Genomic DNA, 15618 nt, shown 5'->3' with positions numbered 1-15618 from the left:
TTTTTTTTTTTTTTTTTTGTGACAGGGTCTCCCTATGTAGTTCAGGCTGGCCTTGAGCTCATTATGTAGCCCAGGCTGGCTTCAAACTCATTGTCATCATTCTGTTTCAGTCTCCCAAGTGTTAGAATTACTGGTATGCACCGCTATGCCCAGCATAACTTTCTTTTATACAAATGGGAGTACCTACCTTGCATAGCCATTGAAAGAGACAAGGTGGATCTTTGTTAGGGGATAAATCAGAGTACAGTCCTCTTCTGGTTTAAGCCTGTAATTGCTTCCTTTCTGTTGAGGAAAATTTCCTGCATCCTTTGTGTTGTCTACAAGTCTTCTACATGATCTATCACCTCAGTGTCCCACTGACATTCCCACAATACACCAGGCAGTGTGACTGCAGGGCCTTTGCACTTGTTGCTCTTTCTCTATGGACTTCTCTCTCTCTCTCTCTTTCTCTCTCTCTCTCTCTCTCTCTCTCTCTCTCTCTCTCTCTCTCCCTTATTCATCATTTATTGTGGTTCACTTCACTCTCCTTCAGGCTCTGCTTAAATGTTACTTCCTGCACAAAGCCTCCTTGATCATCTTACTCACCCTCATACATAAGCCCTTTGCTCTCTGGGATTGCTTTTTATCTTCAGATCTGTTATTATTCAATATTTATTTCATTTTTGTTCATTACCAATATTCCCCTAGAAAACAAGCCTTGAGAGCACTTTGTTTCAGTGTTTCTGTTTGCTGCTCTTGTCTCCAGTAGGCAATTCATTCATCACCATGTTAGCTAGTTTTCTCTTGTTTCTGAGACAAAATACCCCACACCCAAAGTTAAAAGGGAAGGTGTTTATTTGGCTTATAATTCATGGTGGTTTCAGTCCATAATCAGCTGGTTCTAAGACTGGGAGGGCAAACAAGCATTGTAGAGGAGAAACAACATGGCGCACACAAGATAGCAAAAATAACAAGAGGTTTTAACAACAACAGAGTCTCCCTGCCCCTTTCACCTTATTCAGACTACTTAGGCAGGTAGCACTCACACCCGTTAATCCTAGTGCCCTTGAGCCTAGCATTGCATCCTGAATCAATTCCAGCTTCACACTAGATCAAGCCTATGACCACATGAGGCTCTGGGGGGACCTTTAGACCCAAACCATAACAATCACAATATAAGTATTTCATGAGGACCTCCTGAGCTTCACCAGTTACATATTTGAGACTCAAATTTATTTCTACTTAAATGGCTCCTAATCTTTAAGGAATTTTAAAGATCCCAAGGGACTGGATGCTCTTTGGGGGCCTGGAGAAAGTGTTATCAAAAGCCACACCCATGTTAGCCATGGAACTATGTGGATTAAATCTCCCAGGGCACCCTTGCCAGGAGACTTGCACTCAGACTCCTGGTGTAGTGGAATCCACCCCTACCTGGTTCCTGCTCTGAGTGTGGGGGACACTGGAGCTGCCTTTCAAGCCCGAGTGAAGCTCCCCCAGCTGACTCTCCTCTCTCTGCTCCCAGGCAGAGCTGTTCGTAGAGCTGTAGCGCAGTCTTCTCTTCTCACAGGTGCTAATCCTGTACTATGATTTGGAGACCCTCCCTGCCTTCTCCTGATTCTGCTCCCCTTTGTCTTTTCCCCTGATAAATCTCTCATGCTTCCAGTTCTGTCTTGGAGTGGGTGTTTCAGTGACTCCGTGGAAGAGTGTCCCCTTCTTCCAGTGGGAGGGCTGCACACTGAGCCTACAGGACTCTGCTGCTGTGGTCTGAGGCTGGCTCTGCTCCCTGCAGATTTCTGAGGTGTTGGTAGTTTTCCTGTATGATGTGCCAGAATTGCTGCATTTCTTTTAGACAGAGCAAAAAGCCAGCCTTGGCTTTAAGTGCCAGTGGGGACTGTGTATCTTTGAGATCCAAATATAAGCCAATCTGGATGACAAAAGTGCAAAGGGATCACCCTATCATGCACTGTTGTGAAGAAAAGCATTTGCCAAAGCTGCATTAAGTGGGAAATGCAAGCATCCAAAGGGAAATTCCATGAAAGCCACTGAGGTTCCTTTCGTTCCCTTCCCTCCCCTCCCCTCCCCTCCCCTTCCCTGATTCTTTTCAACCTAAGGGTATCCATATAGCAATAAATTGTTCCTTCCTAGACCTGCCTTTTCAGATGAATGTCTTCTGTAAATTACTTGGCTTAATTTATTTTTCTGGAGCAAATTGTATTTTAATTAGAAATGCTTTGCTGAAGATAAGGGTTTATCAGCTTGCAGTAATGTTTCAAGTGTGTCTGAAAAGTGCAAAAGTTCTTAGAATTTTTTTGGAGGGAATATGAGAGAGGTGCCGTTGTGTGTGTGTGTGTGTGTGTGTGTGTTTTCCTTGAGTTTATTGGTGCATTTTAGGTATACTGTACAGTTACGTTCATTGTTAGGATCTTGTACCTCTACATGACAGGTCTTGGTTCTTATTTTCCCCATTCTCCTGCCCTCCCTTTACCCACTCCACTCTTCCCTATTTACAAACACTTTGTTTCATTGTTTTTCCTTTTCTCATATTGTTTCTGTTCCCTTCTTTTCTTTCCCTACTCTTTTCCTTCCCCTACTCTTTTAGACATTTTCTTATTATTTCACAACATCAGTTATATACGTTCATCTTTATTAACACTTTTAGTTCTTCACAGCAGAGAAACTATTCAGTATTTACACCTGTGTCCTATTTATTTCACTTAAGTGTACGGCATATGTGTTTTTAATAATTGTTGTAGTGTTTACTACAAATCCTGCTTATCTGACTGCATAGTTCTCAGTAATTTGGTTCCCTTAAGTTTCTCCTATTTTAGTTACTAAGGCAACTATTTTGACAACTGTGACAGTTTTCCTGCCCAAGAAAGTTTCTCTGAGTGAGTCTCCCTGCTCCCCTTGAAGACACATTTTGTTAACTTTCATTCTCCTTCTGCAAGATGAAGGGAAGTTATTGAATGTTTGAGGAATCATCTCTTCAAGTGTTCTATAGTAAGAACCAAAGACTCCGCCTCATAGTCCCATGGTGCCCGAGGACTCTGATAACGTCAGGTTTTACTTCGTGATACCCACATAGGGATGCTTCAAGGAGAGAGAAGGACAAAGAGAGACAGATACCAGGAGTTTGGCATCTTAAAACTTAACCTTACAAATTATCAGTGATTTAACATGTTCACCTTAAAACAAAAGCAGAAATTCATGGCCTGAGTGTCTGCTGCTGACTTGGGCAGAAAAAGATGACTGTGGTGCGAGAACAGATCCAAGTTGAACAGACCCAAACTTTTAGTGAGTCCAGTTCAATGAAACTCTGGGTTTTCCTTGTGTACAGATTTGAATTCTGAACCTGGTACACTAGGCCCATTGCTTTTTGTTAGGATCCACAGAACAGAAATGGATTCCCTTGCAAAATATAAATGTTGCTCTGCCCAAGGTTATGTATTATCTGTGTCCTCCCAGATGACTTACCTAAAATCATTTAAGATTGATTTTACCATCTGTACCTTACAGGTGATATTTACCTTATTTGTTTACACGATGATTAATAATATTAGCAACACTAATAATAATAACTGTCATATTAGCAATCAATAATAATTTACTTGGTTCAGATTAAATAGCAAGCTCATTAATACCTAGAGACAACCTATGAAATAGGTACTATGGAGTCTGACTTAAACATTTAATGCAAGTTTGTGCTTCCAAGGTTTATGAGATCTCTTTTGAAGATAGTAGGTTGCACTGCAATTTATATTAGATAAGATCCCCCAAGATACATTTCAAACTTAGACTTCTCTTGTTTTCCTCCAACATTGTCAAGGTCTTTTTTGCTTCTTTGCAGTTTGTATCAAACCAGGAAACAAGAAGGGTAAACTCTATGTTTACTCAAAGGTGATGTCTACCTAGGCATGTTCATTTATTGATCATCTGATGGTCATTCTGTTCAAAGCCAGTAGGGTAAAGGTTGACCTGATTGGCCAAGGTCGGCAGAGTAAAATGGGCATGGTCTTTGAAATAAGAAAAAGTTGGTTCAAATCCAATTTGCTCTCCTATGAATGTTTTTTTGCCCCTTCTCTCTAAAACCGCATGGTCCAATGTGGTAACAACTAACCACAAGTGGCTACTGAAAGGAAAACTAATTAAAACTAAAAGTACTGCCCCTCTGTCATATACCCCACGTTTCGAGTGCTTCATAGCCCTATATGGCTCATGGTGACCATGCTGGGCAGTGCCCATTTGGCACAGTGCCATCATCACAGAGAATCTATTGGACAGTGTTGGTCTAGTCTTAACTTGACAGAGTAAGTATCACAATGAAGCCAGATGGTTATTTGTGATGTGTGGTGTGAAAGAGCTGTAAGTCCAACACTAGCTGTTTTCACACAATTACAATCATTGTTTTGCGGTTTGTTTGTTTGTTTGTTTTTTCATCATTCACCTTGACCCAGCTGCTTAGATGTTCCCAAGTTTAATTCTTTGGGAGCCCTATAAAAGTGATATCCCAAATTCAAATAGAGAAAGTGAAGTTTGGCAAGGTTAATGTTATCAAGATTCTCCTTTTGGTACTTTGTGAGGAGGCATCCAAGAACTGCTGGCTAAAAGACCAGAGGCCCTGAGTCATTGTGCAGTGCCCCCTCCTGTGAAGGTTCTCTTTCTCCAAAGGCTTGAGAATCACAAGATGCAGTGCAAAAGCCATCACTCTTCTCTGTGTCCCAGTCAACCCATGCAGTTACAAGTATGAAAGTGAAGCCTCTAAAACACTAAGGTTTAAATAAGGTGGAGTTAAAGCTTTTATTAGCTAGTCCAAAATAGCTGTCCCTGGCTGGTAGTAAGGCTTGGCTATACGCTATTTGTTCATGCAACTCTCATATTATAAAGATAGAGATTTGCAATTAGTGAAGTGTAATGAAGGTGGGAGAAAGGACAGGACAGAACTGTAAGAAATAACCGCAATTCACAACTAAAATGAAAGAAAATCAACTACCTGTTATTTAGATCCCACACCAAACACGATCCTCAGTCATTGTTCAGCCTGCTGAGTTTTCTGATTAAATTTTCTTTAACAGAATAACTTTTAAAATCAAAACAAATTGTATTTTTACTTTAAATCAATTTGCAAGTAACTTGAATATTTGAAAGATAGATTATGATATCAAGTAATGTAGAAACAGCTTGTGTTGAGGGAAAATTTACACTAAAAGTAATACACAGCTCAAATATATACTTGCTGAGTTGGGAGCTGTCTCTATAAGCCTGTAGTGGCACAAGCTCCTCAGAGTAGGGATTCCAGGGCCAAAAATAACTTCTTACAATAAGCAATCCCAGCAAAAAGTGCATCTTGCCTCTAATTGAATGCCCTCTGGCCAGCATTTGTTCAATATTTTTATAAAACAAGTTCCTGGCCTTCCCAGTCCTATCTCCCTGTGGCCTGAGGAAAGAGTTGGGAGAGATAAGGTAAGAGGTCCTTGAGCTCCTAGGAGTGATTGTTAGGAATTTTAACTGGACCCTAAAACAACTGAAATTCTGGGCCCCCTATTGTGGTTTATTTCCATACCAGAAAGTTCCATTACCATTTATTAACTCAAAGCCAACCGATACAGAAAGCAGAGGAGGCTAGCTTCCTTTTACCATCTTCCCTGCAGTGCCCAGCTGTGGAGGAGAATGTTTCTGACCATGGCACTTTACAATATTGCTGCTTTGGTTTGATCAGGGAGCCACAGCCAAGCCTTGATCAGGAAGTATCTGTGTGAAGCTTAAAATGGTTGTTGCAGGGAAAAAAGAGATCATGTGTCTTTCCTTCCAGGGGGTCAGGTAGGTCTTTGTGTTTGTCAGTGGGAGGCGGAGAGAAACCTAAATAGGTTGAGTTCTAGTTCTTTTCAATTGATTGCCACATAAACCTCAGATTTGCACTGTGATTTTCATGGGTGGTCTGAACACGTTTGGTCAAGAAATTTTTCAGCTATATTTGATGAGCTTACCATGGGCTTTGTTTTTCCCCATGTCTTTAGCAGCAATCATAACCTTTTTGGTGAGGAACCCCTGGAGAATTTCTATTTTAGCCATTTCTTCTCCTAACTACTGATATGTTGCTATGTTGTGATCTGAACGGGCACCTGGTAAATATTTGCTCTCCTTTTTGCTTTTGTTGTTAGGGAGTCCAAAGCCAAATTAGCATCCTGTCCTGTGTGAGACCTTATGCAAGGGTTTCTGAGAGCTACCTTTTCCATATTTTACTATTCTATTTGTTTTTCTTCTCCATGCTCAAATTTCTTATCCTGTTTTGAAAATCATTTTTTACAAGGGTATTGATGCTCCTGGTTGAAAAGGTTTCCCATGAGTTGTCTCAAAGTTCCCCCTCCACTGATCCCTACAATAAGTTGGCATGAATTAGAAAAGGCACCTCTTCCTCCAGTCAGACAGCCTGAACTCAGGACTCTTGCATTTGTAATTCTCTCCACACTCCCTCAAAGGACCAACCCTGAAGGGTTCTGACCTCACACAATCCCCTCCAATTGAGCAATTTCTTATTTGTCTGTTTTATACATTGGCCTCTGCAAAATATTTTATTTGAAAGAAAGTATTCATTCATTCATTTTTTTTAGACAGAGAAATAGTTTTAGTATGGTTTTGAGCTAGGAACACAAAGGCAAATAAGACTCTCTTAAGTACTCTGCTCTCATGAAGGTTCCATTCTAGAATGGGAGCCAGTCTATAAACTAATAAACAAAAAAAAAATATACTATGACTACACACGGGATGGTCCTAGCAAGAAATTACCATGATATTGCAGCAGAAAGTACAATGTGACATGTATTATGGAGATCGAGGAAACCTCTGTGAAGAGGCAATAATTAAGCAAAGCCTGAAAGATGAAAAGGATTTAGCTACCAAAGGGAGGAGGAAGAGATTTTTGAGCAGGAGAAGCTGTAAGTGCAAAGACCCTTTGGCTAGAAATTTGAGAGGTTCAAGGAAAAGACTTCTGATGATAGTGGAAAAGCAGAAGAATGAGGAACTGAGCATGGCCTGAAATGTGATCTGAAAAACTGAGATGATCTAGGATCTTTTAGCCCATGGTAAGGATTTGACATTCTAGTTTAAATATTCTGGGGATCCATTTGTTTACAATTTGAATGAATTGATTGAAATTTCAAAGTGTCAGTATGGCTGCTGTGGGAAGAAAGAGTAGAAATGGAAAGATCAGTCCCTAAGAGAGATGATGATTGTTTAGACCAAGGTCCTGCTGGGAGAGGTGGAATAAAATGAGCATATATGGAAAGTGCTGTGAAGTAGACTTATTAATGGAGGAGAGAAGCAAGAATGAAGAAAAGTCAAAGATGACTCAGTTTCATTGAATGATTCCTTGCTAGAGACATTTATTGCACTAAAGAAGTCTTGTAATAGAGAGGCTTCAAAGGGGTAGGAAATAAAGAACTCATACATGAATGTGCTAACTTTGAGATGTATAAGTGGAAGCATCCAGGAAAGCATTAAATATCTGAATTGGAGCTCACAGAGGATTGAGTTGGTCTTTGAATTTTGGGAGCCTGCAATAAATAGATGAAATTAAAACCATGAGACATAATGAGATCTAGGAACATAGTGGAAATGACAATGCCAGAACCAAGTTCTGGGGCATGTGTACAGACTGGGTATGGAAGGAAAAGGCAGGAAACAGTGTTCAGGGAATGGAACAAAACCAGAATTTCAAGAGTGGAGAGTATTTCAAGAAAAATAGCAAGGTGCTGGGAGTTCAAATCACATTTGCACATTGCATTTGACAGCATGGTAAAATAGCCAGAGAAGTTTTAGAAGATAATAGAAATTAAAACCAAATTGAGTCAGTCAAAGACAGTCTGCAAGACAGGTGTAGAGACTAAATATTGATTCAAGTTATTATGCTTTGGAGGGAATCAGAAACATGGAATAGTTAGGTGAAAACAGAATACATTTATGTGCTTATGGGTATGATGTAATGTAAAAAACAAAACCTGATGTGTATTAGGTGGGGATAAGAAAAGTTCTGAAGTCTGTGTGTGGCTTGAAGAGGATTGAGGCCAAAGCAGAAATGAGGGAGATGACCTTTGATAGGAGAAAGCACATAGTATTAGGAAGGAAGAAAGTGAGGGGTGTCCATCTGGTGGCATTTTCTGACTTCATGAAGTACTGTAATTGGCTGGAACTGACCAACTTTTTAAAAAAGCAGTGAAATGGTCTCCTCAAAGAGTGAATTACCAGGCTGGGGATTTAGCTCAGTGGTGCTGCCACCTGCCTTGCAGGCACAAGAACCTGAGCTTAATCCCTGGTATCAAAAAAAAAGAAAAAGAGTGGATTACCATTAAGAAAGACATGTACCACTGATGAAAATAGTTGAGTCTCTGTTTCAGGTGGATTGTCCTAAATTTAAACGAAAGCCACACAATTCATTTTATGCAGTTCAGTGACACAATATAAACAGGATGGGAACCAAGTTTATTGGTCAATAAGACATAAAATGAGATGGAAGTGTTGAGAACATCTGTGAGTGAGTGATTATAATATTGGGTTGCAATAAAGTTGGAAAAGATGAAAGGGAAAGGAGGAAGAGTCTGATGGATGGTGAGAAATTGGCAGGAAGAATGAACAGGAAGTTGCAAGGAAGTCAAATGGGGGCTCGAGATGTAGTGCAGTATTAGAGACCTTGCCTAGCAAGGATTCGGTCTGGATTCAATCTGCTGTGCACATAGGAGCATGTGCAGTCAGAGACACACACAGAGAGAATAATAGTAGCAATAATAATAGAAGGGAGACAGAAGGAGAAGAGGTAGAAAGAAGAAGGAACAGAAGAAGAACTCAAATAATTATTTTAAAAAAAAAGAACTCTAGAGCTAGAGCCTACATGATCAGATCAAAAGGTCCAAAAATAGGGTGTTAGGGATCAAAGTTTGCAGGTGAAGATGATAAGTTCTGGCACCCAGATGAAAAGGAAAAAAATCTTTGTACTTGAGATCAAGGAAGTGAAAATTCAGCTCCCTCACCCTAAAAAAGCTGAAAAAAAATTCTTATTTGTTATATGTATTCTATGGATTGTCTCAAATCCTTATTTCGGATTAGGTGACAGGTTGCTCATAAATAATAATGGCAGCTGATGCATAGTGGGTCTGTTCCATAAACACCATCCACCTTAGGCTACTCTTTTGAACATGCTTCACTGGAATTCCTCCTTACCGTAAGGACATTGCTTGAGAAATATTCTAAAATGTGCTAATTCTCATATATCATTTGGTGGATAATTCTCATTTATTAATAACAATATGATTCCCATGGCCTTTTCTGGTGGTGTCTTATGCATTTTGTGTGATGTAGAAGACCCTTCCGATGACCTTGCTCTTATTTATGTGTCCTTCCTTTCTTGCCCCTGAGGTATTCTAACCATACTCTGAGGTATTCTAACCATATTGCTCAAAAGTCCCTCACCAGCGTCAGGTCAAGACTATGTATCTACAAATCCTGTGCTCTCTGCCTGGCAAAGATATGCATCTAAAGAATCAGGTTCAGGTTAAGATATTTTAAAAGGGTTGAACTGTCCAAAAATACCATTTTGAGAGTCAAAAAAAGTCACATATTACCATTTCATATTTGTAGTAATTTCCTGCCCCTGTTGCAGATTTGAACCATATACTATTGACGATAGCTGCCACTTACTGAATTGGAACTTGGTTCCTTGACTCATTTAATTCCCATGACAAACCCAAAAGGTGAGAAGGTAGGTGTAAATAGTTCTCTTCTTTAAACATGGAGTCTGAGACTCAGAAAGGGTTCATCTAGGAAAACCTCAATAAAAAATGACAGAACTGGGTTTTGACTCTGAAGGCAGAGGTCATACCATGCCCTTGCCTTTGCTTTATTCATTGCTAGAAGGCTGGTATCTTGACATTGGATTTACTTTGATGAATGTTGCTATTTCCTTGGAATTTAGAGAGATAAATTTTGATGGCTGAAACTAAAACTCTGAAGATCCTTAAAGTCTTAAGCTTGTAAGTGCTATTTATTTGTTTTTAAATTGCTCCCTTGATCCGTGTTTGCCAGACAGGATCCTAATTGTTATTATTGCACTTATCTAGGAGACTAGTTCTTGAGTTCACGAGAAGAGCACGCACATTTATGGAAGCACTGATGCCAAGTCTTAGTGTAACGGAGGGCTCATGTGATGAACCTACTCTTTCTCTCGTTCACATAGAATTTTTCTGGCATTGCTAAGCAGAGTAGTGCTCTTTTGATAATGAGGAGGAACCCATCCACAAATACAGCACACTTGCACCCATGGCCTGAATTTGGCTGATATCCCATTGTGATTGTAATTTTGATTCTGTAGTTTTCAATGCGTTTCTGGTATCAAAGTCCACAGCACTGGTTTCAGGCTTCATCAGATTGAATGGAGGGCCTGTGGGAACATATTGCTGGACCTAATTTTTCATATTTGTTACCTATAGGGAAGAATTCCTCTTGCATGGGCCAGGTCAGGAGGCTGAACTGGGAAATCCTTCCTCCTAGGAATTCCCCTTCCAAGACCCTAGGGGAATTTTCTTCTGTATGACTGTTAGAATATCAGCATTGTTTCTTTGCATAATTGTTCTGGAGGTAGATTTTATATTAAATTGATCTGCCTTTCAGTTAAAAAAAAAAGAAATACAAGTTATCAAAATAAAACATTCCATAGTATCATAAGAAATTTTATTAAAATGTGAATGCAAAGGATTGATTTCTAATTTTTCTTTGTTTAGCAGTTCAGAAATATTTGCATTTTTATTGGATTCAAAATGGTGTCGGTCATGACCAACAACATCTTTCTTTTTAACAGGAATCCTATGTGTTTGAACCCAATTGCCTCTTCAAAGTGGATGAATTTGGCTTCTTTCTGACCTGGAAAAGTGAAGGCAAGGTACGGTACAGAGCAGTGAGCTGTCTTTTGGTTTAAGCCGTTTCATTTCTCAACAGATACACTAAGTGCCTCTCAAGGGCGTTGAGCCCCTCACTTATCCATTCATTCAAGACTTTTCAAAAACTACTTTCATGTGCCAGACACTGGGGATAGAAGGGATTCAAGAATATTGTTCTATTCCTCATAGCTTCTAGTGTAGGAGCAAAGTTGGGCATTTAAAAAAGATAGCTACAAGTCATCTAGGGTTGTAAAAGAGAAATTTAGATTGTTAGATAAGTCTACAACAGGCAGATATGATTTAATCTTATGAATTAGGAAGATTTCCCAGAAAAAGATACTCAAGCTAAAATCTAAAACGGCTATTAAAAGGGTATTTATTTCCTTGTACTCTGGAACTTACTTAATGCATGGCATAATATACACATTTAATGGACATTTGATAGGAATTTAAGAAAAGTAGAATTGGAATAATATATGTTAGCATTATTTTCACTTAGTAGCTTGTATACATATATATATTTAAGCATATACAGACATTATTATTAGTTTTATGGTACATTTTAGGTATACAATATAATGACATGCAACATTAGTAATTTGTACCTTTACATAATCTATCTTGGTTCATTTTTTTCCCCATTCCCCTGACCTCTCTTCAACCCCTCCATTCCTCCCTGTTTGCAGAGACTTTGTTTCCATTTTTGCATTTTCTCATATAATTCCATACCAACATTATTATTAACAATATATATATATATATATATATATGTAACAGCATTCTATAAACATTTAATAAATAATTACCTGAGTTGCATTTTTATACATATTTGAAATTCAAAGGTTAGAGTCTTAATTATTTCTGCTCATTGGAAATCATTATTTTATTACCTAATTCTAACCAGTGTTTACTTCATCATCAGAAATGTTTGCCAAGTGCTTTTTGCCACAGGTCTGGCAGAATTTAAACTCACCACTGTGTATGTTCTCTCTCTCAGGAAGGACAAGTGTTAGAATGTTCTCTCATCAACAGTATTCGGCTGGGAGCCATTCCTAAGGTACCTGTGATGGGTGTTTGCTGTCCGTCCTAGCACACATTTACAAAGACTGGAAATGCTGCCCAGTATATTGTTTAATTTGTTTCTGTCCTAAACTCATCATCTGGGAATTAAGAATAGACACAGTGTAGAAATCTTTTCCTTCACAGGTGTTGTGTGATTTAGACTGCAGTGACATTCATTATATTTGAAATTGGGATTGCAAAGGGCCTTGCATGAAACCAAAGAGTTCCTTCAACTTGGAAATTAATTTTATAAGTTCCTCTCTTTTTAGCACACAGCGGTTCACTCTTCATCTGTCGTCAATGGGGACATTTATGTGGCTCGGGCACTTCCTTGTTTGTGCACCTGGGCACGCAGACATTGACTCACCTTGGAGGGGAAAAACCCAAACACACAGAGCACATAAATCAGTCTTCTACACAGTGATTGATTTGTTTGAACAAGGAGCTATTTGCATAGTGGCGCTAGGAATTTCAAAGATGTCTTTTCAGAGAGTATTCTAGCACAGAATTTATTTTCTTTTCAGTAATACCCCTGAAGGTTTTTAGACATTCAAAACAAAATTACATTCCTTACTTTGTTGTTGTTTGTTTTTTTAAGCTGTCCTCTGTCAGTTAAATTTTCTGTGTAACTGTATGTTGGTTTTTCCTCCTGAGTTCTTTTGGAGAACAAAGGCATGATTTTCCTTATGAATTAGGGGTTTCAGTCCAATTGAGGATGCCATGCACTTGTGGAAATGAAAATATTCACTCTTTCTATGCAGGCTATTTGAGTGATGTCTCATTTTTTTGCAAATAACCTGAGGTTCCTGGCTGTGGCAGTGCCATGTCTGTTCGTGGAAAACCTCTGTGATTGTCCTCTGGTGAGAGACTCCGTGGCTCCTTGTGGACACAAGTACATGCCAAGCATAGGCCTTCCTGTCTCATCTCCCAATTTGGGGGCCTGCAGAAATGACAACCAAAAATCTAAATGAAGACCCTAATACCCAGTTTTGTAAATCAGAAAATTTATATTCCTCTCATTTATTTATATGCTTATTTAATTTTTTGGTGGTACTGAGAATTGAAACCAAAGCTTTCACATTGAGCTACATCCCTAGGGTTTTATTTTATTTTATTTGTGAAATACCGAGCATTTTAGAAGGGGGAAAAAACCTGTGCCCTTATACATATTTTTTACATCAAAGGTAGGTTTATTTTATTCGGCTCCCCTCCATGTTTTGTGAACTAATGTATTTTTTTATCCTATTTGTATGCTTCTTTACAGGATCCCAAAATCCTGGCTGCTCTTGAAGCTGTTGGAAAATCGGAAAATGATCTGGAAGGCCGGATAGTCTGTGTCTGCAGTGGTACAGATCTGGTGAACATCAGCTTCACTTACATGGTGGCAGAAAATCCAGAAGTCACTAAGGTAGCCTCAAAGCAGCCTCCCCGCATGTGTATATGCATGTGTGTGTGTGGGGGGTGTGTGATTTTTTTTTAGTGTTTAATGTAATTTTAGTGTATACTCTTAAATTGTAAATCATTTAAAAGTTTTTAAGGTTTTTGTTGCTTTGCTTGCACAGTCATGTAGAAAATCGAGCAGGCACCGTACCCTTTTTGGCATGTCATCTGAGTAGACCAGTAACCCAACACACCTGCTGTGAAATGTGGCAGGAAACCCTGGCTTGGACTTCTCACTTGAATGTGCACAAGGACCCCCTGAGCACTTGCTAAGAGGTGGACTCTGACTCAATAAACCTGAAAGTCTCCTTTTTCTGACCAGCTCCCAGTCACTGCCAGTGCTACTGGCCTGGGAATCATGCTCTAAGTAGCAAGTCTGAGCCTGTACTGTCCAGTGGTCATGGGGGTGAGCTACATGTATAACATTTTCTAATAGCCACATTTTAGAAGTAAAAAAGGAAGCTGGGAGTATAGATCAGTGATAGAATGTATACACAAAATGGGTATTCAATCCCTAGTACCATCCCCCAAGAAAATACAAGTAGATAAAAATAAAAACAAAAAGTAAGGTAACAATAGCTAAGTAGTAGTGCCTGCCTAACATGTACAAGGTCTTGCTTCTATCGTCAGCACTCCACAGAGGGCAGAGGGAAAGAGAGACAGAGACAGAGAAAAAAAGACAACAGAGAGAGAGTCATTGAAATTAATTTCAATGAAATATTTTATTCAACCCAATGTACACAAAATATTATTTTAACAAATCAGTACAAAATTTATTAGTGACATATTTTATACTGTTTTGTTCATACTCTCTTTGAAGTCTTTGCATTTTCAAATCAGACTAGGCACATTTCAAGTGCTTAATAACTGTATATGTCTAATGCCTACCATATTGATTGGCACAAGTCCAGATGGCTAGAAAATACAACCCAAACTCCTCTCTCCAATAAATTGTTAAATTACTGGATTAAGATCTATCCTTTAATACTATTTCCCTGTCAAGCTAGTTCTAAAGATATTTTTACCAAAGAAATAATAAGAGCTTCAAATTCAAATCTTTTTCCTGAAATAATTAGTTTTCAGCATGATTTCATCTCTGAACAGAGTTCCAGTTATCTTTCTGTAATATGTGTGAAAAGGATTTATCTCACTGCAGATACTTGGGTTTGGGGTAAAGGGAAGTATTTTATTTTCCCATTAATTTTACAAGTAGAAACTCAGTACAGGGTCCAATGAGAAAGACATCATTAGAAATACTGAATTGTGAAGCTGGTGGGAAATGCCCAGGTAAGATTATTTGGAGAAACAGATTAATAACATAACCGCAGACTCAGATTTACTTTGTGGCAGAATTGAACTTTGCTGGCTGCTAGACCATAAAGGCTCTTTTACTGTCACTTGCATGGTGTCCTGCTCCTTTCAACAGCAGTACCCCCATTCCCACCTCAGGGTACATTAGACTCAGGGCCTCCAAGAAGTACTGATCCAGAATCTGCGCTTCTAACAGAAACTTATAGTCATTTATGCATGGTAAAGTTTGAGAAGTTCTTCACCTTGTGACTTTGGAGACAGGAATGATTGCACTGTGTCACATAAGATCTCCTAGTTTTTCTGACCTTGTGGTTTTACTGGTTTTGTTGTGTTGTTCCATGTCACCTCCCTTGGGGAAAACAGATTCTGCAGACTCTTCAAGTTTTTATCACTCTGCTGAGATCGACACCTAGTTTGAATGGGTCCTTTCATCTTGATCTAAACAGTGTTCCTGCTTCTTGTAGTTCAATAGTTTGAATGGGTCCTTTCATCTTGATCTAAACAGTGTTCCTGCTTCTTGTAGTTCAATACTGTATGTTTGGTACAAAGGTCAATTTAGTTGCCATTTGCTATTAAAAACCCCACAAACATTCAATGCTGGAAATTCATTCTGGCTACCCACGAAGAGAAAGATCTGCTAATCAGATACAGATAGTCACCTGCAAACTGCAAACAATACTTTTGCGAACTTGTGTTTCTTGGCTTTTGTCAGCTGGTCTTCAGTTCACACTGGAAGGAACTGTATGACTCAGCCTGAGCTCAAGAATCAGGCCCTGAATGCCTCACTGTGAATCCTTGCTTTTCCACTTAGCAGCTGTATGAAGTAGACATATAGCTTACCTCTCTGTGCCTCATTTTCTTCTGTAAAATGAGAATTGTAAAAAAAAAAAAAAAAAAAAAAAAA

The 15618-nt window shown here is 39.0% G+C and overlaps 1 protein-coding gene across 7 annotated transcripts in view; it reads left to right on the top strand.

Moving 5' to 3' along the window:
- The window catches only part of Plcb4 (phospholipase C beta 4), a 289629-nt gene that overhangs the window by 143166 nt on the left and 130845 nt on the right, over positions 1 to 15618 (top strand). For all 7 annotated transcript variants that reach the window (XM_033761185.1, XM_033761186.1, XM_033761187.1 and 4 more), the window contains 3 exons: positions 10823 to 10903; positions 11899 to 11958; positions 13228 to 13371. In XM_033761185.1, coding sequence (XP_033617076.1) covers positions 10823 to 10903; positions 11899 to 11958; positions 13228 to 13371 — 285 coding nt within the window. The remainder of the gene's footprint in view (positions 1 to 10822; positions 10904 to 11898; positions 11959 to 13227; positions 13372 to 15618) is intronic.

The sequence above is a fragment of the Fukomys damarensis genome, unplaced genomic scaffold (genome assembly GCF_012274545.1).
Source record: "Fukomys damarensis isolate Sample0158 unplaced genomic scaffold, DMR_v1.0_HiC HiC_scaffold_7, whole genome shotgun sequence".
In the NCBI taxonomy this organism is placed as follows: Eukaryota; Metazoa; Chordata; class Mammalia; order Rodentia; family Bathyergidae; genus Fukomys; species Fukomys damarensis.
This window is presented reverse-complemented; position numbering and strand designations above follow the sequence as displayed.